Genomic DNA, 21,956 nt, shown 5'->3' with positions numbered 1-21,956 from the left:
GGGCGGGCACCCCCGTCTCTTAACGGGATACAATCGCCCTTCATACTCACAGGTTTTGATAATGAACGTAGTTACGAATGATGAAACCCTATTCCTTTCATGTGTGTATGAAATTGAGTAGCTAGTCTTGGATGTACTCCCCTAATATTCTAGTTAGCTTAATACAACCCCGAGGCTCATGGCATCGGCGACCGGCTGGTAAACCATGCATCTACGCTATGATCATCCTTGAGTGCCGGCGTGGAAGCAGTCACAAAATTGATAATCCAGCTGTTCGAGTAACCCGTCGACACATGTTCGACTAGAGAAATACCTAAACATGTTTTTCTGATCTTGGCTATGTATCGGTAGGTTAGATATTGAGAGCAATTCGACAGGTATTGAGATCCTGTTGGTGTTAGAGTACCAAACGAGATGGCGTAGACCACCAGGCAATGAGGCTTTGCTGATATTCGTCATTCAATAATCGAGTCTGCCAGACTACCTGATACCTCGTTCATGGGGTTGAACAGCTAACATAGCTGAACCGACGGTCCTCAATCCCCGTGAGTATAAAAATAATACATCAAAACTATACATACATCCACTGACTAGACGTCTCTCTCCCGGCACAAAACTATTGCTCAGCCCATCTTCTCGTACCGTTCCCTAGCCTTGTCCTTGGCCTTGGCTACAAAGTCCGAATAATCGTTCTTGGTTGCCCGAGCAGCCTCTTCCACCGCATCCCCGATCTTGCCGCCCTCGGCGCCCAGACCGACACCCGGAGCGTAGGCCGCCGTCTCGATGATATTGGTTCGACCGGCGCCTTCGGCTCCGAGCCCGGCCCCCGCGTTCCATCCCATCTTGGCCAGGAGGCCGGCACCTCTGGACATGGCAGGTTTGCTCGGCGTAGGCTCTTTGCCGGGTGGTTCGTTCTCCCTGGACGAGGAGGAAGCTTGCGGTTTCTTCCGCGGCAAGTGGGGTTTGGGCTTGTTCGGCTGGTTGTGCACCAAGCGACGCTCCTTGGCGCGATCCCGGTAATTGGAGGAAGGTTCCTTGCCAATTGCCTTGAGGCCCATGGTAGCCTTGGCAACGAGGTTCTTGTCGTCGAGGTTCTTCTTGTGGAGGTCGCTCAGCTGCTCATGCCGCCGGAGCGAGGGCTCGCTGACGAACTTGCGTCGACAGAGCAGGCAGCAATTTCGATCCAGATCTGCGTAAGACTCACCAACTGGCGCTGGAGGCGGTGGTGGAGGCGATTCGATAGAAATAGAACCGATGCTATTCGAGCCCGTCACAGGAGGCGCCTTCTCATTATTACTACCGTTCTTGGTCTCGTTTTTCGCACCACGGAGCTCTGCGTGCTTGTTCGCCCATTTGGCGAGCTGCGGTGCCATGGCAATGACCTTCTTGCCAGTAGGTGCAGTCAACTCTTTGTCCGCTTTCCGCTTCTTAGAGTCCTTGGCAGATGCTGCTTGATCAGATTTTGGCCCGTCAGTCGGCCTCTCCTCATATAGGTTCTCGCTGAAAATGGTGAACTCGCTGGCATACACCGATGGGTTCCAGTAGCTGAGCAGCAATGTCGGGTTATGGGATGCCGTAAAGGTAAATTTCCGGTCTTGATCAGTCACAGGCTTGAAGTAAGGGATGAAGACACCCGAATGGATGTATGCCACCGTGACGGGCTTCGATCCAATAGTAAAGTGCGGAGATGCGTTGAATTTGGCCATGGCTGCACGAGCATCATCCAGGTTGGAGAACTCCGCGAAGCCATAGCGGCATCCGGCATCGTTATACCGATCTCGAATCATGAAGACCCGTGATAATGAGCCTGGCTTGGCTCCGAGACCAGTTGTGTTGCCAACAGGTGCGGTGCTTTTCAGCTTTGGTGGTGCACCGGCCGCTTGCTTTGGCTCATCCTCTTTGGCAACGTAGAGTTTCTTAACGCCAACGGCCAGGTTGGTCTCGCTGATTGTAGGTGGTAAATTGCGAATGACAAGAAATTGAGACGGTGTCTGTTGCGGGCACTCGTCGCTCTTGCCGTCCAACTGCATATCGGCCACATTTTCGGCTGGGGAGGTTCGTCAGTAGTCTGGTCTGTGACGCAGTATCGATGGGCTCTTACAAGATCTCGGAGCTTTGCATTGTTTGCAAGTCGCACGTCTCGAAAAATTCTCGAAGTGGCACTGGTCCAGTCAGAATGCGCCACAGCCGGTTTTGAGTAGGGTTGATTCCTTACCATAGTGCATTGCCAGTCATCTGGATTGGTAGGTTGGCGACGTTCTCGGCTGTAGGCGATAGGAACGTAGGCATTAAAGCCGTCAGCAGCGGTAAACTCGAGAGCCGGGTAGTTATTCTCGAGGAAGTTGACGGAGTCCTCATCCGACGCGAACTCGGCGAAGGCGTAGCATCGATGGTCACCAGCTCTATCATCAGACTTGATCCGAACCTCCACTAAGCCACTGGCACCCATGCTTTTCATGATGGTTTCGACCTTCATCAGTGTTAGCAATCCATTAAACAGTGGCCCGCTGGACGGGGGAATAGCGAAACCTACTTCGTGCGAGCTGATGTTTTCGGGGAGATCGTCCATTTTGATAGTGTGGTAGGGTCGACCCCGTCCCGATCGGTGTCCTCCATCTCGATAGTACGTATCGTCGCCGGAGCCACCTGGCGAGGAATGGTCTCTGGGGCTCCGCCGGCCACGCTCTCGATCATAACCTGGCTCCATCGCGCGGCCGCCATCACGAGCGTTTCCAGGCGAGTAGCGGCGGCGGTAGTTCCTGTCGCCATATGCGCCTGTTTCGGAGCCACATTGGTACGCGCCGCGCCCTCGCTCGTATCTCTCAGTTGTTGTTGTTGTTCCGGCGTTGTGTTCATAGCCGTGGTCCCAGTCACGGCTGCGATCCCGGTAAGAGTCGTCCCCTCGTGGAGCTCTTGGAGGCGACCTGGAAGAGTCTTTCCCACAGGAAAGTCAGCTCAAGCTCGAAAAAGATGATAAACCCAATGTCAGCCCCAGAGCGACATGAAACACTCCTCCACAGGCGATTCGTTTTTACCATGCCGCGAACGATATTGGCCGTCCCTCGAAGAAGGGGATCTGCGTCGGTAGCCGCTGGCGCGCTCGTCGCGGTCGCGCGCCGCCGGGTGGTCGTAGTCGTCGTACATGGTGGACAGATTGGAATGCGCGAATCTCGTCTTCGTAGCGGCTATTCCGAGGAAAATATTGCGCGCATGCTTTGTCGCAGACTGCAGGCCGTTGAGCGCAACACCTTGGATTCGAAGTTAGGCAACGAACTGAAAATGTTTGGGTTGAAGGAAGGTTTTCTGTCTTGCCTACTATTGATAGCTGAATGCGCCTGGAAGCTCGGAGGTTACAGGCGGCAACGACCGGTGGGACCTCAGATTGACGTCGCCGCTCGCTTACCTAAGGGCCACTGAATCCAGTCATGGTCAGTGAAGTCACTGGCAGCTGCAAACCCAACTCCCACCTGAACCACCTATCGAAATTCGCCTTTAATAGATCTGCGGTCTCTGTAGCAAACTGCGCTTCTTGATTTATTATCTACAAGGGATCGATGAGTCCACGTTGCCTCGAGAAGTGCAATGGACCCTCAAGCAACAGAGATACAAGATGAGGGGTGTTACGTCGGCCTAACACACGACCACCTCAATGCACAAGATATCATGAACCGTGTGCGCAGCCCGCAAGCCGGCGCCATAGTGTTATTTGCAGGTTGGTCAACCCGTATTCCTGACGGCGTGGGGTGTAACACTATCTACTAGGCACAACCCGTGACAACTTCGGGGGCAAGCCGGTCAAGGAGCTGCAGTACTCGGCATACAACCCCTTAGCACTTCGCACCATGATGTCCATCTGCAAGGATATGCGGGCGAAGCATGGTCTCAAGTCGATAGCAATGGTGCATCGGTTAGGGCCGGTGCCCATAGCCGAAGAGAGCATCCTGATCGCCGTCTCCTCGCCGCATCGACAGGCCGCCTGGCGTGCTGGCGAGGAAGCGCTCGAAGAGTGCAAGTCACGCGTCGAGGTCTGGAAGCGAGAGGAGTTCGGCGGCGAAGAGGGAGGGGTCTGGAGAGCCAACAGGGACGGGATCCAAGGCGACAAGGTTCCAGAATCGGCTCCCTCGATCCCGCAAGATAGTGGCGAAGGGCCATTCGGCCCGGTGATACGGCCCAGGAGACCAGGAGAAAGGGGTCATGGCGCTGTCGTCCACCCCAAGCCCGGCCAGTAGGGGTGATCAAATAGAGATATGGCTTTTACGAGACGAACTTCAGCATATTGACCGTGGAAGTCCACATATACGAAAATGGACACGTGTGTATATGGATTCGCGGCATGTGATAAGAGAAATTGTTGGTCTTTTGGGCTCTGCGGTCTCTCTTGGACTAATCGTTGCCATCGAAGGAGGACGCAAGGGCGCGATGTGTTACCACCACCCCCCACGATATCTCGATAGACGCCTCGAAATGCAGGCGAGAGGTGTCGAGACTGTCCACCCTAGTTAGGACCGGGTAAATTGGCACTCTGACAGCCAGGTTAAAAACCATGCATATGTGTTGTCTCCTTATCGGTCGGCAGCAAACCCAAAGCTAGGTCGAGTCTTGGCCATTTCCCGACCAGTTGGATAGACTATCTTGGCCAATTTGGCAACCTATCACGATCCATTCATTTTGTTCACGATGATAGGTTGCGCTACTCATCAGATGTGTGGAATGACCAATGGATGACATGAAGTCAACTATGCTATTTGATATGCCCTCCGGGTCGTACCTGGCGTATTGGGCGTCTCAACGCACGAAATCCCGTGACATGTGTAGAGGTGGAAACGGGAGGGAAAGCAATTTGGGGAACATGAGCATGATTACATGGCATGTGTCGGTTCCGCTCTAAGAGGCGACCGCCGCTCCCTTCACAGACTTGCCACTGGCCTAAATGGTGGCAGTCTACGCGTAGTACCAGCCAGGAAGGTGCTACGATCCATGGACGACGGCTGGTGTTCTGGAAACATCGGGTTGGCGAATCACAGGTAGTACATGGGCCTGGATGCCCCCATGATGAACCACATGCCTGACAACACCGGCGATAGTCTATTGAAGCCGAGAACTCTCGCATGGAGAGCTGTGGCAGCATTCCGTATCGGAGCGCATATTGTATGTACATATGCAAGATTACATGAATTAACGACGCGCTAGCCAACAATCTGAAAGGACCATTGGGGAGGCACTTATGCAGCAGGGTTCTCCGTATTGGTAGATTAATGCTTAGCGAAGGCAATTGGGCCGGAGAAGTTGCCACTTGCGGGCAGGAAGCCTATCTGGCGTGGGAATGTGAGCCCGGGCTAGTGCCCGGCACATATGATTGGCCACTTCTTTCCGGATATATATGCATTGATGGATCGCGTGACCAATAATACAAGCTGACACTGACACTGACACTGCCACTGACACCGACAACCGAGGAATATGCCTACATATGTATTCCACTTGTGCTTGTACGTGGTGCGTGGTCTTGGTATGTTACAAGGGGGGCCGCCAAAGCTAGAGAAAGTGCGAAGAGAACAAGCTTTTGGCGGCTACAATAGTGGAAGTGGTGAAGCTTGTCTTTTCTTGGAACCTTGGCCTGGCTGCGGGGAACAAGCTTGTTTCAGTTGGTACGCCTACAGTCTACAGTACAGCCGTTGAACCCCTCCAACCCCAACTACCCAACAGGGCAAGTGGACATACACCGTGGGGGGCTTACTTACATTGGCCACGGTCAACCTACATACATATACTCATCGATATCTCCCAGAACGCAGAGAGCCACAGAGGGCTGCTGACCACCATACCACGCATTGTACCTGCTGGGTCCTTCGTGTGTCTGCAGCGACGCTAGCCCGTTGGGAAGCACAACTGGTCAGGATGTCAGACGTCTTTACTTGTGTCCATAGATAAGCAGCCTGAAGAAGAGGGGAGAGCAAGGCGCAGGGTAGAAGGCAGGTGGCAGGCAACTCAGATGGATCCATCCTGTATCCGACGATTCGGACAGATACGACACCAGCAATCCGGCTACCCACTACCCTTGCCAGAACATCATCCACAATGCAGAGATAAGCACCATATCGTGCAGGGGGCGATTCATGACAGCCAAGTCCTGTGTCTTAGGTCTTCTGTAGGGAAGTCAGACACGGCACGATACAAATAGCAAAAGCGCAGGGGGCGTAGAGTGCTAGTGACCTATGATATGCACAGAGCTGACTACCAGACGAACCACACACCACCCTGGATTGCACCGGCAACTCCCTGCTGCCGAAGCAGCAACGACCTGCTGCCTACTGCTTCCAACCCATTTAGGAAGGTCTTGTATTCCTGGGATGGATTTCGTCTTCCGAGATAGTGGTAATGTGGGGTACACATGCATCTTCTAGAATTTGGCGCCAGTGATATTGCGTTGCATTGCGGGCTCTTGCCACTTGCGGCTGTCACAATGGCACGATTGTAATTGTATTCACCAATTTCAAAGAATGCAACGATCGGCGACCATCGAACCTGCCGTCCCCCGGGCTTACGCCTTCTCGCACCCTGGTCTCGTTCTTGTATATGTGAGCCATGACCCCGTCGCTGGACCAAACACCTTGCTCGAGACTTCTTCCTCTTCAACGTAACTCGGCTTCACCGGTCGCGGCCATTGTCAATTTGGCTCTTCTGTTCCCAGATACGCACTTTGGCAAGGTGTATTTGAAGCGCCAACATGTCTTTCTTTAACCTGCGCAAACGCGTCGACCATGCGGAGGTCACTCCGCAAAACGGCAGTGACGATGCTGATGCCACCGGAGTCGAGGCCTTGAACCACCTCCAGAACTTCGAGAAGCTGCACAAGCTTGACCCCAATCTTCCCCTCGATGAGCTCAACGATGTCGGTGCCATCCTCGCCAGCGGCAACGTCGAGAAGGGCGTCGAGGTTGAAGCCACGCTGTTGGAGGAGAACAGCCCGTACCCGGAGGTGAGTGAACCCCAGCTTGTGTTACCGATAGATGTCTCGATGCTGATGCGCCCAACCACAGGTCCGCGCCGCCGTGAGGAACTACGACGAAGACTTGCCGGCCAACACAGTCCGTGCCTGGGTTATCGGCATGCTTCTCTGCACCATTGGCTCCGCAGTGAACATGCTGTTTTCACTGAGGAATCCGGGCATATCCGTCACGACCTATGTCATCCAACTTGTTGCCTACCCCATTGGGCTTGGCTGGGATCTGATCTTCCCTGACCGAGTCTTCAACCTTTTCGGCCTCAAATTCAACCTCAAGCCCGGCAAGTTCAACTACAAAGAACATGTTATCATTACTGTCATGTCAAACGTAGGTAGCACTTGACTTCTCCCCCGAACCGACCGTTTACGCTGACATACAAACTAGGCTGCTTACGGCGGTGGTTTCCTCTATGCTACGGATGTTTTGATCACCCAGCAGTATTGGTACAAGCAGCACTTCGGCTGGGGCTTCCAGGTTCTGTTTGGCATCACGACCCTCTGCACGGGCTTCGGGCTGGCCGGCCTGGCACGACGTTTCCTCGTCTGGCCAGCGGCTATGATCTGGCCTTCGACCCTCGTGAACGCGCAATTGTTTTACACGCTGCACGACCGCCCGCAGCCAGATGCCGCGAAGACCAACGGCTGGAAGATCAACAAGTACAATTACTTCCTGATCGTGTTCGTTGCCTCTTTCGTCTGGTATTGGTTTCCAGGCTGGATTTTCCAGGGTCTTTCCTATTTCACCTTTGTCTGCTGGGCCAAGCCGGACAACGTCGTTGTGAACAAACTCTTTGGGGGCCTCCACGGCTACGGACTTATCCCCTTGACCTTTGACTGGACCGTGATCAGCGGATATGCACTGAGTCCGCTGATTCCGCCTTGGCATGCAATTGCCAATACTCTGGCTGGTGTCTTCATCTTCTACGAATTCGTCTCGATCGGTCTTCACTTTAGTAACGTGTGGTACGGTCAATACTTTGTGCCTCAGTCGTCGTCCTCGTTTGACAACACCGGGGCTAAATACAATGTCACGAGAGTGCTGGACGAAAACCTGCAGTTTGTTGAGAAGGCTTACCATGACTATTCTCCTCTCTTCCTCAGCACTCAGTTGTAAGTAACACAGATCTGCAGCTGCCATTTATTGGTGCAGACTGGCCGCCTCCCGTCTCAAACAAGGAACAAGCTGACTTGGTTTAAGTGCCCTTTGCTACGGACTCTCGTTTGCCGCCGTCGCTGCTGTCATCGTCCACACAGCGCTGTATCATGGCAAGGAGATCTGGTCGCAATTAAAGCAGGCTCGCCACCAGGAGGACGACGTGCATCAGCGTTTGATGAAGAAGTACCAGGATGCTGAAGACTGGTGGTACCTGGCCGTCTTCGTCATCATGATTGGCATCTCTTTCGGCGTCGTTTGCGGGTGGCCTACCGGGTTTCCGGCATGGGCATATGTGATCTGTATGATCATCCCCATCATCTGGACCATTCCCATCGGCATAGTGCAGGCTATCTCCAACATCCAGATAGGCTTGAACGTCCTGACTGAGTTCATCATTGGCTACATGTTGCCAGGCCGCCCCTTGGCCATGATGATGTTCAAGAACTATGGCTATCTGTGCATGTCGCAGGCGCTTTACTTTGCCCAAGACTTGAAACTCGTGAGTCCTTGGGTTTCTTCTATAGTCGACCAACACTGCGCATACTAACTAGCTTGACAGGGGCATTATATGAAAGTTCCACCACGCACGATGTTCTGGTCTCAACTGGTTGCTTCCATCTGGTCTGCTATACTCCAGATTGCAGTCATGAACTGGGCTCTGGGCAGCATTGAAGGTATTTGCACTGATGAGCAGAAGGACTCGTACACCTGCCCTCAAGCCAGCGTCTTCTACACGGCCTCTGTGGTGTGGGGGGCCATCGGCCCTGCTCGCATGTTCAGCCCTGGGGCAATGTACGCCCATCTTCAGTGGTTCTGGCTGGTCGGGGCTATTACGCCCGTCATCACCTGGTTCTTCGCCCGTCGCTACCCCAAGTCGTTCTGGCGCTATGTCAGCATGCCTCTGGTCTTTGGCGGCTCGGGCATGATACCACCGGCCACCGATTACAACTATATCAGCTGGGGTGTAAGTGAAGGCGTTTACTACTGCTACCAAAACATTGGCTAACTCGCGTGCTGCAGATTGTTGGTCTGACCTTCAACTACTGGATCCGGAAGAAGTGGAACGGCTGGTGGCTGCATTACAACTATGGTACGTTATGATGCTTGTGGACGCTCCGTCCATCACATATATCAATTCTTACTCACACGAAATGTGTAATATAGTCACTTCGGCTGCTCTCGATTGCGGCCTCATCGTGGCCACGGTTATCATCTTCCTCACGCTGCAGCTCACCAACGCCCAGCCGCCGCAGTGGTTTGGCAACATCGACGTTATGACGAATTTGGACCAGACAGGAAAAGCCATCAGCATGACAGTGGCCGATGGCCAGACTTTCGGGCCGACGACCTGGAAATAGAGAAGAAAGGAGCGAATCCATCCAGTTCACGCAGATCGCCTCAAGCAGAGAAGAATCTTCGCGAGCTTTGAGTTGGCAATAAAAGTCGCAATGCAATTGCCAATTTCTCTATTTTAGGGAAAGGGATCGGTTTTGATCTAGTGCAGTGCAGCCGTGGCGAAAACTCACATACACCCGCCCCCTTGCGTTTCTTTTTAAATTCCACTGAAGTGTCGTATTTGTAACTAAGTAAGGGTTCCATTGCACTGAGCTTTCCATCTCGTATGTTGCCCAAGAGACCACATTCAACAAACCCAGGTTGGTGCGTAGCTTCAAGGCAGTATAACAACCTTTTTGTAGTGTCCACTACATCTGAATATGGAAAACTCATTCATGTGTTGATTTGGGGTTTGGAGGCAGCTTATTCTCGGTATGTCTCTCGTAAAACAAGACTGCTGGATGATCGATTCCTGGAGCTTGACTGTAGACTAGGGAATGACAAGATGAGGCAGACGCCATCCACCTGCACTCATGGAAGACTCCGACTTCTGAAAGTAGTCAAAAGGGATATCTCCAGTTTGATCCCGATAACATTAGGCCCAAGTAATCTTTGATCAAACATAATCTATTGAAATTACAGATAATATCTCTGGAGGTTCGGCCTAATTGATTTTGGCTATTGTATTCGTAGAAGCTCACCTCCAAGACATGTAATTTCATATAACATATAAATGAGTTTTGGCATCATGTCTATATTCAGAACCAGGCTTTTCTACTCGTGAAATATACGTGGATTGAATCACTTTTTTTTTGTTCGTGTGACTCAATATTACTTTGGTACAAGCATTCTAAAAACTCGTAGATGCTTCTTTGCTGTGGTGAGAAAAACCCGAGATGTCCTTTCCCTGCCATCAATCATCTCATCCCAGTGTATCGTTCTCGATTTTACCTGGTCTTCTTACTCTCCCCCTTTCCGGTAGGCTTGCTGAACAGCCAAATTGCAACGAAGAAGGACCAGCCAGTCACGGTAGCCCCGATACCGGCGATCCACGGCCAGGCGCCACTGATGGCGTAGCTGCGAGGCCACTCGTCATGGGCGAAATGGCGGACGGAGACGGTGTTCTTCTCCTCGATGTTGTTGAAGAAGGGTCTCTTGTGGTTAATTTTGAAGTTGAAGATACCGTGCTGATCGGGCAGCTTAAAGTTGGTGCTGTACGTGGTGCTCTCCTCGGAGCTGACAGTGGGCTTCAGAGAGAGGCGGTGGAAGGGCGAAAGCATGCTGAACTCAAGCTGCAGATCGTCCGAGGCCGGCACCTTGAAGGCAGCCCAGTGATCCCACTCGTACTCGGACATGGAGATGGAGTAGGTCTAAAGCGTGTTAGTTGTATTTCTATAAGTTGCGCCTTCAGGGGCACTTACCACATCGTTCTTGATACGGTAGATCTTGGGGTTGCTCTGGTTGCCCTGGCCCTCCTCATTGAGGTGGTGCTCAATCCAGTTGACTCGCAGGACACCGATCTCGTTGAAGGTCCAGCCAGTAACTCGCTTGGCAAATTCACGGTTGACGGTCGCAACGGCCGCCTTTCCACCAACCTTCTGGACCTTGGCGTCAAACCACTGGTCGCTCAGCATGTCGGCGCTTCCAAGAACCGTGAGACGAGCCGAGTTGCGGGCCTGGACAGTGGTGACCAACGAAAGCTGCTTTCCGGCGGCAAAGAGGTCATCGCCCAAAGCCTCAGCCTCTTCTTTGGGGTTGTAGCTGTAGGCAGTGCTGGGAGCTCGGAGGACAGGGGTCAGGAGCTCGCCGTTGCCGAGGACCTGGCCAATAGCCTGAGGGACGGCAAGGAGCTCGCCGTTGGGGGTGGCGGGAGAGAAGAAGTCCTTGACACCGGGGCGCAGGGCGCCGGGGGTGGGCAGCAGGAGCACATCGTGCTTCTCGGCAGCCGAAGTGACGTCGTAGTTGAAGTGGTCGACGACCAGGCCAGTCCGCTCGGATGGAAGGTGGATGTCGAGCTCCGAGAGGGCAGCGATGACGGCTGTAGGGGCCTGCTTTTGGGCTGAGAGGGCGAGCAGGATGTTTCCGTCGGCGTTGATAAACTTGATGAGGAGGTTGGCAGTCAAGTTGGGACCGAGACCTGGCGACAAGCTCATGTTAGCAGATGTTCCCTAGCAAGCAAGGACAATGGTCGTCCGAGCCGGCATACCCTTAGCTTTCGTGGGGAAGAAGAGGATGTGGTCGTAGGATCGCTCGCCCAGGTGGAACAAGCTTAACGACTCGCTCTTGGGAGTTTCGTATGACACCTGGAATCCGCGGCCTGCAATACAGACAGCGAGGTTAGCAAGTAGCTATGAAATAGCAGCAAAGGGGACAATCATGTGCGCACCTTCCAGGTCGCCCAGGAACTTGGAGTATTGAGTCTTCTCGGCGACATCTTCCAGGACGACGAGTAGCCTCGAACCGCTGGAGCTGATGGCCTGAGCAACAGCTGCGAACAGCAGGAAGAGGAATGTGAAGAGGGAAGTCATTATTGCTCTCTCGGGATCGATTCTGGAACAAGAGCGGAAGAAGAGAAAAGACAACAGCGACAGCCTACAAATTGCTGCGCATTGGATTGAGCGGATTGAGAATTCTAGATCAATTCAATGGGGGGGGGTGTATTCGCATTCACACACACACACACACACACAGCCGATTCGAGCTACATACAATCTATCAGGACAGCTGTGGCGGGTGTTTTGCTTCTCTCTTCTGTCTGGTCTGGCATACGTAGCCCGTTCCTGCCAAGACTTGAGGCGGGCCGGTGGGCAAGTGGGAGTGGGCAAGTACCCAAGTACCCAAGTAACCGTCTCCAGAAGCTATTTCATTTCTCCGGCATTTTGCCAGACAAGGCCGACGGCCGACGGCCAACGACCTGCGAGCTACGACCGACGACTTGGAGATATCCAGAACGAGCTGCAATTGCAAGTCAGCATCGCATAACCCGATTCCCACCGTCATTTGCGCGCCGTCGCAGCAGCCCAATTGAGTACGTCCGCACCCTTTCCTGCCGTGGCCTTGCTCAAGGGCCGACCAGCCACCATCTCCCGCCAAAGCTAACATTGCCTCGTCTTCGCCCGCAAACAGCAATGTCCAATCCTACACCACGCTTCTGGGCCGGTCCTCTCCGGTACCTGCGCTGGTCTGCCCGCGAGCGCCCGGCCTACTTCTACTCGGTCGTCATCGGTGCCGCTGGTCCTCTGATGCTCGTCACCGTCCCGCCGATCCAGCAGAGTCTCGGCTACAAGCGAGCACCCCCGATCCCCATGACATACCCGAGTGCGTCGAACACCTACTTTGCGCCTTCATTTTCCTCCATCTTGCAGGGCAGTCAAAACTAACACCTCGTGCCTCGAACAGTTCCCACAGGGCCCCGGAAACAGCTGAGTGGATACGACGATTAAGTCAGAAAGGGAGCAAAGACAAAAACAAAGCACACACACATGGCGGAATTAGCTGGGAACCAGGAAAGATTCAATAGGTGCGAAGAGGCAGCCATGTCGCTCTTGTACATAGGACGGCGAACGAGCGCAGTGGGAAAGGCTGGCTGGCCTACGTTGAACACCATGGAAACAGCAACGACAAGTGTAAAAACACCAAAAGACCTGTTGATTTCAAGCTGATTGCTTTTGCACCGAACGACGTGTCGCTTCGCTTTCTTTTACGCCTCGTTCGCTACCTGTGACCACTGTTCTGCTCCTCGGAAAGGGGTATCTCGACAGGCAGGGTTGGCTGCTGGAACACCCCCCATCGTCAATTGTCATTTCCAACTATAAATTGCAGAATCTCCCACTCCCTCTTAATAACGCCTTGCCGTCTATCGCTGATGCGCTAACACTCGTAGACCCTCTGTAATCGTCATGTTCATTGAAGCTAGTTGGACCGAGTAGGCAGGCAGCAATCCACCCACTTGACCTGCGTAGCCTGCCTTCCCTAACATAGATTTGTTCTACTTTTCTCTATGTATCAGATTCCATTCGTACTGTCAAGCAATGTTAGCGATTCCGTCACAAGTGGCTGGTCAACGATATGGACATTAAAACTTACCACGCGGCCGTCATCGTCGCCCGTGTAGACAAGCTGCGGCATAGGCGTAATACAAGTGATGGCAGCCTCCGTGTTGGCCCTCGAGTCGCTCCTAGCGTCGGAGTGGTCGAGTTGTCGGATCAATTCCAGCGTCCACTTTCCGTTCTTGACAGTCCTCTGCCATATCTTAACTCGGCCCCTCTTGTGGCCCGTGAAGACGAGGAAGCTCTCCAGCCACTCGCTGCCCGACCCCTCGTAGAATGCGCACGACTGCACAAAGTCATCGTGCTCCTCGCAAACGTTCTGGTCTAGAAGTAGATCGCCATTCACCGTGTACAGTGCCACGTTTGGCCCCGAGCAAAGCATGATCTCGCCTGATATGTCGTTGATCCGAGCGCACTCTACCGCCCGGTTGTTGGGTAGTTTGCGCACGAACTCAAGCCTGTTCAAATCCCACAGGAAGGCATGGCCATCCGTCGAGATGGTCAATAGCGTGCTGAATGCCTTGGAAGCTGCAATAGTGGTGACAGGGGTTTTGTGCCCAATAGACTTGACCGGTTTGAAAGTTCAACCGGTTTGCCCGCCCCTGTCTGGATGTTGTGTACAGATACCACGCAGTCCTCTCCCGCCGTAACCAACGTTTTGGAGTCCGCAACGAAGATGCATGAGACTTGGCCCGTGTGGAGATTCTCGTTCACCCCTGCATTCTTCCGGTTCTCAGTGAAATAGAACCGTATACTGTGATCGGCGTAACCCCATTCTAGATACTTGTCGAAGAAAGGGGGAAGGTTGAGTCGGAACGGCGACGAACAGAGCAATCGATCTAGTTTAGGGGAATATATCAGGGAGGCGACCCGCTCGTGGCTCTCCAACAGAGGATGGGGATTCGGGAAAGCGCAAAGCTCGTAGTATCAAGTCGCTTGGCGGGGAACCTCATATTCTCACGACCGGGGTGGGGTTTGGTGAAGACTTGGTGCGGTGTCTGTCCGAAGTTGTAGATGACACTTGTCGCATGTTCTCGCTCATCGGCACCCGCGTTGTCGAGGTCCATCGCACCACGGTAGGAGAGGGGGAGAATACGTTCACATTTTGCACCGCCGCCTCCCCGAGTTGCTTATAGCCAAATACCAAGTCAATCCAGGAGTGTAGATTCTGGCTGACGTAAGGGCTTTCGAGCGCTTCACGATGTTTGGCGATGAAGATCTTCGGGTCCCCCTTCGCCCAAGGTGGCAGAGCAACGTCGTTGACCTTACCTCCCGTTCCCTGACGTGTACCAAAGTCGTAGCCATTGATATTGGTTAAGAAATCGGGCAGGTAGAAGAACTCTGGGATCAACTCGCGCACATCGGAACCTCGTTCACGCGATGCGGAGTGCCACGTCCTTTCCACAGAGTAGAATAGTCGGTCTGCATGGTCGAAAGTTCCGCCTTGCATTGTCACATGGGACTGCACAAAAGGGGCAGTCGGATTAGATAGGACGCCACGACCATGGCCGAGGAGTAGTGTGTTCCATAGTGGAAAGGGGCCTGGTCTTCCATCTCCACGGCCGCGTTGTATCTTTCCATGGCGTCGGCGCGCCTACTTGGTGTTTGCGCTCCCATGGGCTTAGATAAGTCTCGATATGTAGCCGGATCCTCGAGATCTAATTCCTCGCTGGTATAATCTGCCAGAATCCACGGAAAGACGGGATATTGCGTGAGATCGTTGAAGGTTCTGCCTGCCATTGTGTTGACCAGCATCAGATAGTGGAAATTTGACATTTCCCCTTTTTGCCACTTTCGTAGCGAAGGGTTCCATGGCGATGTATTGAAGAATCCCCCGAATTTAGCCCCAAGGCCTTGCGTCGGTTCTTCGTGGATTTTGAGGGACTCGAGCCGCCAAGCATCTTCTGGATTGGGAAGCGTTGCGGCTCCAGCGGTATGTGGCGTTTTACTCGCAAGCTTGACATACATATCATCCCTGATTGCTGAATTGATGGTGGTAAGCAAATAACTCCGCCCGTCTGTGAAGAAGATTTCAATGGCCACATCGCGGAACAAGAAGCGACGCTTTGATACACTGATCACATCTTGCCAGCGCCAACTGCGAGAATCCTGTGTTCCTCGTCGTGACGAGAAACCCTTGCTATCCGTCTTGTCGCTGGTAATGATCTGGACAAAGGGGTCACGGTCCTCTGGAGCGGCTTCCCAGATGTTGACAATCTCACCTTCCGCACTTTGGAAATAGTTATCCATGATGTACAGTGCGTTCTTGCCAACGAGAAGAATCCCCTCGCAGACTTCTAAGCCGACAATGCGCGAGATGTTGTATACTTGTTGAACAAGATCTCCACTTTCCAGACGACGCATGACTCTACGATTCTTATCTTCGAAGGCTTCGTCAGGCTCGGGATCGTTTGGGTCATCCACCATTTCAAAATCGTCATCTGGAGCGACCGTTTGTTCTCCGCTTTTGGGTTGCAGAGAAGCCTCGCCGTCAGTTTCGGCTTCGGCGTAGCCTTGATTGCCATCAGACGACGGCTGTCCACTTGCCATGGCATCTGAAGGTCTCGAGCTGGCTACATTGGCACCCGCAGCAGGAGGCAGAGAGGGGACGACCCCACGAGTTGAGGCATCAGTGTTTCTTCGTTTGGGTTGATAGATCTCCAGTTGCGGCTCTGTGTCGGGCAACAGGCGGGCACGCATCCTGTCTCGGCCTTCGGTTCTATCAAGCTTCCATTTGATGATGCTGTTTTGTTGCAACACCGCCCCAGGACGTGTCAGGTCTTGGCTCATCCTCAGGAACTCTGAAGAATGGAACAGTACGTCGTCTTGTTGGTCTTGAAGTAGCCTTTGGTGCTTGAAGTGTTCCGAGCCATATATTGACTTCATCCAAGCAGAATTGGTCATGTCATGACGTAGAATTGCACTCTCCTTTTCAGAGGTCTCTAGTTGCCACCGCTTCAGTACCTCTCGGCGCTTAGCAAGACGAGATTTGGCGGTTTCCACCGTTTTAGAGTTCTCTAGTCGTACAAAATCTTCCCATGTACGTGAGAGACCGCTGACGAACATTTGATCGAGCGAAGCCCTGTGCTCCATAACCCATGCAACGAAGCTTTCAGTGTCAAGCTCCGTTAACTTTTCGAACTCCCGCACCAGGTCCGACTTCTCTGTTGACGTGAACTGCTGGAATATGGCTGAGCTTTCTTCGGGCTTTTGGACTAGCATGATACGCCAAAGATTGACCGTCGCAAGTCTGACGGCTTCCCGTGCATCAACGAGTTTGACGTAGAACTGGAACCACAGAAGCTTCGTGTAATCATCGTCAATTGAAAGCGAGTCCAGGATCACCATTTGCCAGTACAGTATCTTGTTCAGAGACGAGATGGCCTCTGAGTCTGCACATTGTGGATCGTCCATCTCGGAGAGCTTAAGGAGAACCAGCTTGAGAAATGATGTTCTGATGGTGGACACAGCTTGGCTACAGAGTCTGACGCTCTTAACCTTGGAAACATCCGGCTTGTTGAGGTACTCTAATAGAAAGCCAAGGAAGTCGAGCATAGAATCGGCACCGTTCATAAACCATCCCTCAAAGATTGCCTCTACCATGTGCAGACTGAATCGGGCCATATTGGTGAGCACCCGGGGCTCAATCAAAAGGTTCCAGTCCAATTTTATGGTGTTTGAGAGATGAAGAATAGTACCGCGTAGCACATGAGATTCGAAATACGCTTGGTGCTCCTGGAAACCTGGGGGGACCTTTAGAAACAAGCCGAAGCCGGGGAACTCCTTGCGGTAGAAGAGCTGATCGAGGAACACATTGACGATGAGCTCCATAATGCCTTCTAGCACTGCATGACTTGTGTTCTGAGAATTGGTTTTCTTCCTGGGAGACATGACGTGTGTAAGGCGAGCAGGACTAAGCTGTGGAGGCCTTTGAGAAGTCAACAGTACAAACGAGGATGCTTTGCGAAGGGGCGAACCTCGCAAAGCATCGGTCGACCCTTGCAACGCTGTGTCGACAGCCTTTGAGGTTCTGACTATTGGCGCTGGAGCGGAAGTGCCAGCAATGGGACGTATCATCACATCGCCACCCTCAAATGTCAACGCCGAGTCGCGAGAGTCGAGCTCTGTTTCCGGACGAACAGCATCGGTGCTGACGATCACCGGATATAAAGCTGCTAGAAGTAGCTTCACGTATTCAGAGGAGAGAGCAAAGTCTTTGAAGTTCATAGATCGGCTGTGTATATCAGCCAGGAAGCGGATGACAGTTTGCAAGACAGCTGCATTCCCAGCTACCTTCTCTTGCCTAGGCTGTGGCGTTTCTGGTCGAGGGTTAGTATGTGATAATTCAACGGCCGGAAATCAACTCACGCCTGGTTTCCAACTCCTCAGCAAGCGACATAGATCTGCCTCGAGGCCTGCCCTTAAAAACGCTCGAGGTACTGGTAGTGCCTTGCGGCGAACCAAGTTCGCGAGGCGAAGCCGGATCTTCTTGGTTCCGTAAGATATCTTTGAGCCCAATTTGGACCATGGAAGTAATAATTGGTAACGTCTCGGGAAACGCAACTTTACATTGGCCAAAGGTTTCGAGCAGACTGAAGAAGTCGAAATTCTTGTCGAAGTCTATCTCCGCAACATCATACCCAAAGAGTATACTGAAGCATATAGGCCAAATTGTTGGGATATCCCACCATCTCTTCAGCCTATGAGCCATGATATGAAAGCCCCCTGATTTCCCGGAGAACTTGCTCGCGTAGCTCGAGCCATGAGTGATGATTAGCCTTGAGAGAATCTTACTTCCATATACTACAATTTCGGGGTCGTTTTCTGTGAGGAGATAAAGTAGCCACTGCGCCATCGTCAGTGCGGAATTACATGTTGGCATCCTGGAATCAAGTACCTTGTTCGTTACCGTCTTGGCAAACCTCCGTATGTATGTGAGGTTTCCTTTCTGGCACAGAAGTTCGCTGTACATCTTCAATATCTTAACACCGGCCTGCTTTCTGTTCAAGGTGGCGTTGAGAACGTGGCCCGCCCTGGTCGTGTCGATAACAGGCCGCGTGGGGGTACCCGATGGTCTTGCAATGGTTGCAGAGCTAGGCTTCGGTGTCCTGGGAAGAGATCCGGTGGATGAATGGAACGCGTAGGTGATGAACAGTGCGAGGGACCGATGAACCTCGGTGTTGTAGCTGCACTGTACAAGCTCTTGAAGAGCATCCATGAAGAATGGCAAGACTGCAACCGCTAAGGGCTCGGCTTTGAGTGCGTCCAATAACCTCTTGACAACGCCTTAGAGTGATGCTGGTTAGCCACGCGTCAACAAAATCAAGAAAACATGGACTTACGCATTCGCAAGAGTCTGCGGTTGTTGTATTCATGATACTTGCTATTTCTTGCAAATGTTATGAACTGTTTATAGTACAGTTCTTGTACGATGGGCACGCATCTTCGCCACACATCGAAATCAACGAGTAGGATACGATATGCGAGAGGATTCTTGATGATCGAGTTCAGCGAGTTTTTGTGATCATAACCCACGAACTCAAGTACGAGGCTGAGAAGTTGGAAACTCAGTCTGTGCTTCTCCACATCATCCATAGGAAGACGTTGAGTAATGTTCTCGGCCCCCGTGGGTGCAAATCCTAGTTTGCATTTCAGTAGCATGCCCATGATATTATAACCATTGCATCGTTCCATGGCCTCGCTATTTCGCCAGCTAGAATTTACGCAGCGGAAGATCATTTCAACGGCTCGGGTAAGTGACTCGGCGGTTGAAGCTCTTTCGACAATCTTCAGGGCCAGAGGGGTGAAACCGGCGAGTTGCCACATCGCATCGTCGAGATGTCGAGGCACAGCAATGACCGGCTCGCCTGTCAAAACAGCAACACCACTGGAGCGGAGCAGGGCGTCATTGATTGACGGCAATGCAGTATTAATCGCTATGCCTGTACCACTCTTCATGGTCATTTGGCCCAGTGCATGCGATGGCCCTCGAGATAGTGAACGGAATAGCTGGGAGTCACTGAAGGAGTCCCTTTCTCTGATGACAGACGAAGGCATCAGGCTGAGGAGAAGCCTATTTTCTGGCATAACATATCCAGCCTTATTTCTAATGACTCTGATGAGATCCGAGCCCTCCTTCCCTGCGGTGACTAGGTCATTTCTCAGACCCAAGTGCGCAGAGGCTTCGTAAGTCTGAAAGGCGCCAAGACAGTCTTGAAAGTTACCTTGATAACGTGGTCCAAGTCGGCTGGGGACGGCCAAGTAATCGTCACTCAATGCCTCTTCAAATAGATGAGCAGTGGCAACAGACCACTTGGAATTAACGATCCCTGCACCAAGGTGGGATGATAACTCCCGAGGAGTGCCCAAGAAGGCCTGGACTGACATTGTCTTGTTGTTGCTTGACGCAAAGGACGCGAAACTCTCCGTGCTTCCGTTCGCAAGGGGCGGAGGCGATGGAAATGTTGCCTGGAGGTGCTCTACAAGTTCGCCATCCACATAAAGATAAGCTTTGTTCGGAGACATCGTCTTCCGGCGGTGAACAAGAGCTATATGATACCATCTTTTTTCCTTGAAGGCAAACGACTTGAACCTGACACTCGGCCTCCGTGATGTGACTGATGTCTGAAGAATAAAGTTTTGTGTATCTTTTTCCAGATACAATAACAGGAAACATGTTTGCGTCGCGTCAAAGACTCCGAATATTGTTGTATGAGACTTAGGGTCAAATTCGTCCACCCGAATCCAAGCCATGAATGTGTACCCATTGGAGGAAGTAGGTGGAAATGAACGGCCAAGGCTAGGCAGATCGATAGAGGCATGTCCATGCAGTGAAAGATCAAATTGTACGAAAGGAGGATCTTGGTGCTTCTGCACCATTTCCAAGCAATGCTCGGAGGCTTCCGGCGACGAGTTCATAAGTAGCGCCTGTGCGTCGCCAAGTCTCTTCACTCCAAGGGACATCAAAGACCTGCATATTTCCATGACCAGACTGTGCTCGGCGCCACTGAGGCCAGCATTATTGTCGAACGATATTGAAAGTAGACGAGAATGTACAGCAGTGTCGTGTACCAGACAGAGATTGTGTGATGAGGCCGTAATTACCTGAGCAATGACACTCAGCACTAACAGGGAGACCGTTATCGACTGCGAATCCGTACCCTTTGGCATGGAAATCCAAAAGTCCACAATTGTCCTGATGATCTCAGGATATTGCAATTTGGTTGTCGGCCCAATAACTGCACGCACTGCATCTTGGATCAAAGCTGTCTGCTCCTCAGGATCAGGCCCTTCTTCGCCACTCGCAGCATCCTCGCCGAGGTCGTCATTCCTGACTAGAACGGGCATATCTTCGAATATAGTCTTTTGGCAGAATTCGCTCAGTGCCGGCATTTGTAAGGAAAAGGCAAACAGTTTTCCGAAGAGCTGACTGCTAGTCCAACAGTCTAGGTCGCCGCCGCCAAGGCCGATGCTGGCTATCGACTGTTCTAATGCTTCCCAACCGCCACTTTCGACTCGAGTGCGGAAGTAACGCATGTTGCCCGGATGACCGTTAAATGCGACAGACAGAACGCCGAGCACTGCATCGAGAAGTTGGAACAAGCGCTCTTTTTCTTCAAGGCTGCGTTTCTGAGGGTTATAGAAGCCTGAATAGGCGCGGAGAATATCGAACAGGCGCTGGAAACCGTGGAGGTGCCTGAAGTCATCTTGCACAGAGCTGGGAGGTTTCGCCGCAGTGAGGTGTTGCTTGACCTGATCAAGGCGGGTTTGTAGTTCTTGTATATTGGGATATGGATCTCGTTGGGTTGACAATACGGCAGCTATTGAATCGAGCAGCTTTTGTTGGACCTCAAGTGCCTTGGATACAGACGAAGGCATCGAAGCCGACGTGGAGGAACGATATCTGCTTGGTCGGGTAGACATGTTGTCTAGCTCGTCGGCGAGATCGGGTTATCGTGATGGATGACTGCTCTTCATGATTTACCACCCCAATTCTTTGAACCCTTGTGTGGGCCTTCTTGACAACCGATATTCCGCAACATCGATAGCCGAACGCGATATATAGTTAACTAGGCACAGAGCTGCTGCAATGCGACGATTTAGTAAAGTGCGAGGGATGCTGCCAAGCAGGCAGGCTGAAGCAAACAACCCACGTCTCGTAGCGGGGGTCAGCAGCAAAGCAACAGGCGCGAAACTCAGCGTCAACTACTGCAACAGATATGACGTCGCTCCTGGTCCTCCAGAACGAGAGTAATGATTTACTGGAAGATGTATATGCTGGAGTTGGACACAGTCGCGTCGTCGTGGTGGGCCGGTGTTTCTGGTTTCAACGAGATATTCGAAAAAGTGTCAGCCTCGAGATGTGTGGCTTGTGCTGCCGCGTTAGGTACCCAACTACCAAGTCATCATC

General features: G+C 52.4%; 6 protein-coding genes across 6 annotated transcripts; 3 read left to right on the top strand and 3 right to left on the bottom strand.

Moving 5' to 3' along the window:
* Nucleotides 1–623: 623 nt before the first annotated feature.
* PG998_011111 (rna-binding protein) lies at nt 624–3,144 on the bottom strand (the record flags this gene model as incomplete). The annotated part of the gene is made up of 3 exons (XM_066877927.1): nt 624–2,047; nt 2,257–2,934; nt 3,036–3,144. The coding sequence occupies 3 exons, from the start codon at nt 3,142–3,144 to the stop codon at nt 624–626; spliced, it is 2,211 nt and encodes a 736-aa protein (XP_066726981.1).
* Nucleotides 3,145–3,582: 438 nt separating this feature from the next.
* PG998_011110 (Molybdopterin biosynthesis MoaE) lies at nt 3,583–4,229 on the top strand (the record flags this gene model as incomplete). Its single annotated transcript, XM_066877926.1, has 2 exons — nt 3,583–3,712; nt 3,763–4,229. 2 exons carry the CDS (start codon nt 3,583–3,585, stop codon nt 4,227–4,229), a joined length of 597 nt encoding a protein of 198 aa, XP_066726980.1.
* Nucleotides 4,230–6,727: 2,498 nt separating this feature from the next.
* PG998_011109 (Sexual differentiation process protein isp4) lies at nt 6,728–9,520 on the top strand (the record flags this gene model as incomplete). The annotated part of the gene is made up of 7 exons (XM_066877925.1): nt 6,728–6,979; nt 7,041–7,334; nt 7,392–8,116; nt 8,205–8,661; nt 8,722–9,126; nt 9,183–9,252; nt 9,327–9,520. 7 exons carry the CDS (start codon nt 6,728–6,730, stop codon nt 9,518–9,520), a joined length of 2,397 nt encoding a protein of 798 aa, XP_066726979.1.
* A 924-nt stretch (nt 9,521–10,444) lies between these two features.
* PG998_011108 (dolichyl-diphosphooligosaccharide-protein glycosyltransferase 48kD subunit) lies at nt 10,445–12,025 on the bottom strand (the record flags this gene model as incomplete). The annotated part of the gene is made up of 4 exons (XM_066877924.1): nt 10,445–10,867; nt 10,919–11,634; nt 11,704–11,814; nt 11,884–12,025. The coding sequence occupies 4 exons, from the start codon at nt 12,023–12,025 to the stop codon at nt 10,445–10,447; spliced, it is 1,392 nt and encodes a 463-aa protein (XP_066726978.1).
* A 600-nt stretch (nt 12,026–12,625) lies between these two features.
* PG998_011107 (uncharacterized protein) lies at nt 12,626–12,877 on the top strand (the record flags this gene model as incomplete). The annotated part of the gene is made up of 1 exon (XM_066877923.1): nt 12,626–12,877. The coding sequence occupies one exon, from the start codon at nt 12,626–12,628 to the stop codon at nt 12,875–12,877; it is 252 nt and encodes an 83-aa protein (XP_066726977.1).
* Nucleotides 12,878–13,485: 608 nt separating this feature from the next.
* PG998_011106 (Beige/BEACH domain-containing protein) lies at nt 13,486–21,469 on the bottom strand (the record flags this gene model as incomplete). The annotated part of the gene is made up of 7 exons (XM_066877922.1): nt 13,486–13,518; nt 13,584–14,111; nt 14,508–15,008; nt 15,050–17,865; nt 17,915–18,392; nt 18,444–18,832; nt 18,889–21,469. The coding sequence occupies 7 exons, from the start codon at nt 21,467–21,469 to the stop codon at nt 13,486–13,488; spliced, it is 7,326 nt and encodes a 2,441-aa protein (XP_066726976.1).
* Nucleotides 21,470–21,956: the final 487 nt, after the last annotated feature.

The sequence above is a fragment of the Apiospora kogelbergensis genome (assembly GCF_038363985.1).
Source record: "Apiospora kogelbergensis strain CBS 113332 chromosome Unknown utg000007l_segment0_segment0, whole genome shotgun sequence".
NCBI lineage: Eukaryota > Fungi > Ascomycota > Sordariomycetes > Amphisphaeriales > Apiosporaceae > Apiospora > Apiospora kogelbergensis.
The sequence above is the reverse complement of the archived record's forward strand: the minus strand, read 5'-3'. Positions and strand labels throughout refer to the sequence as shown.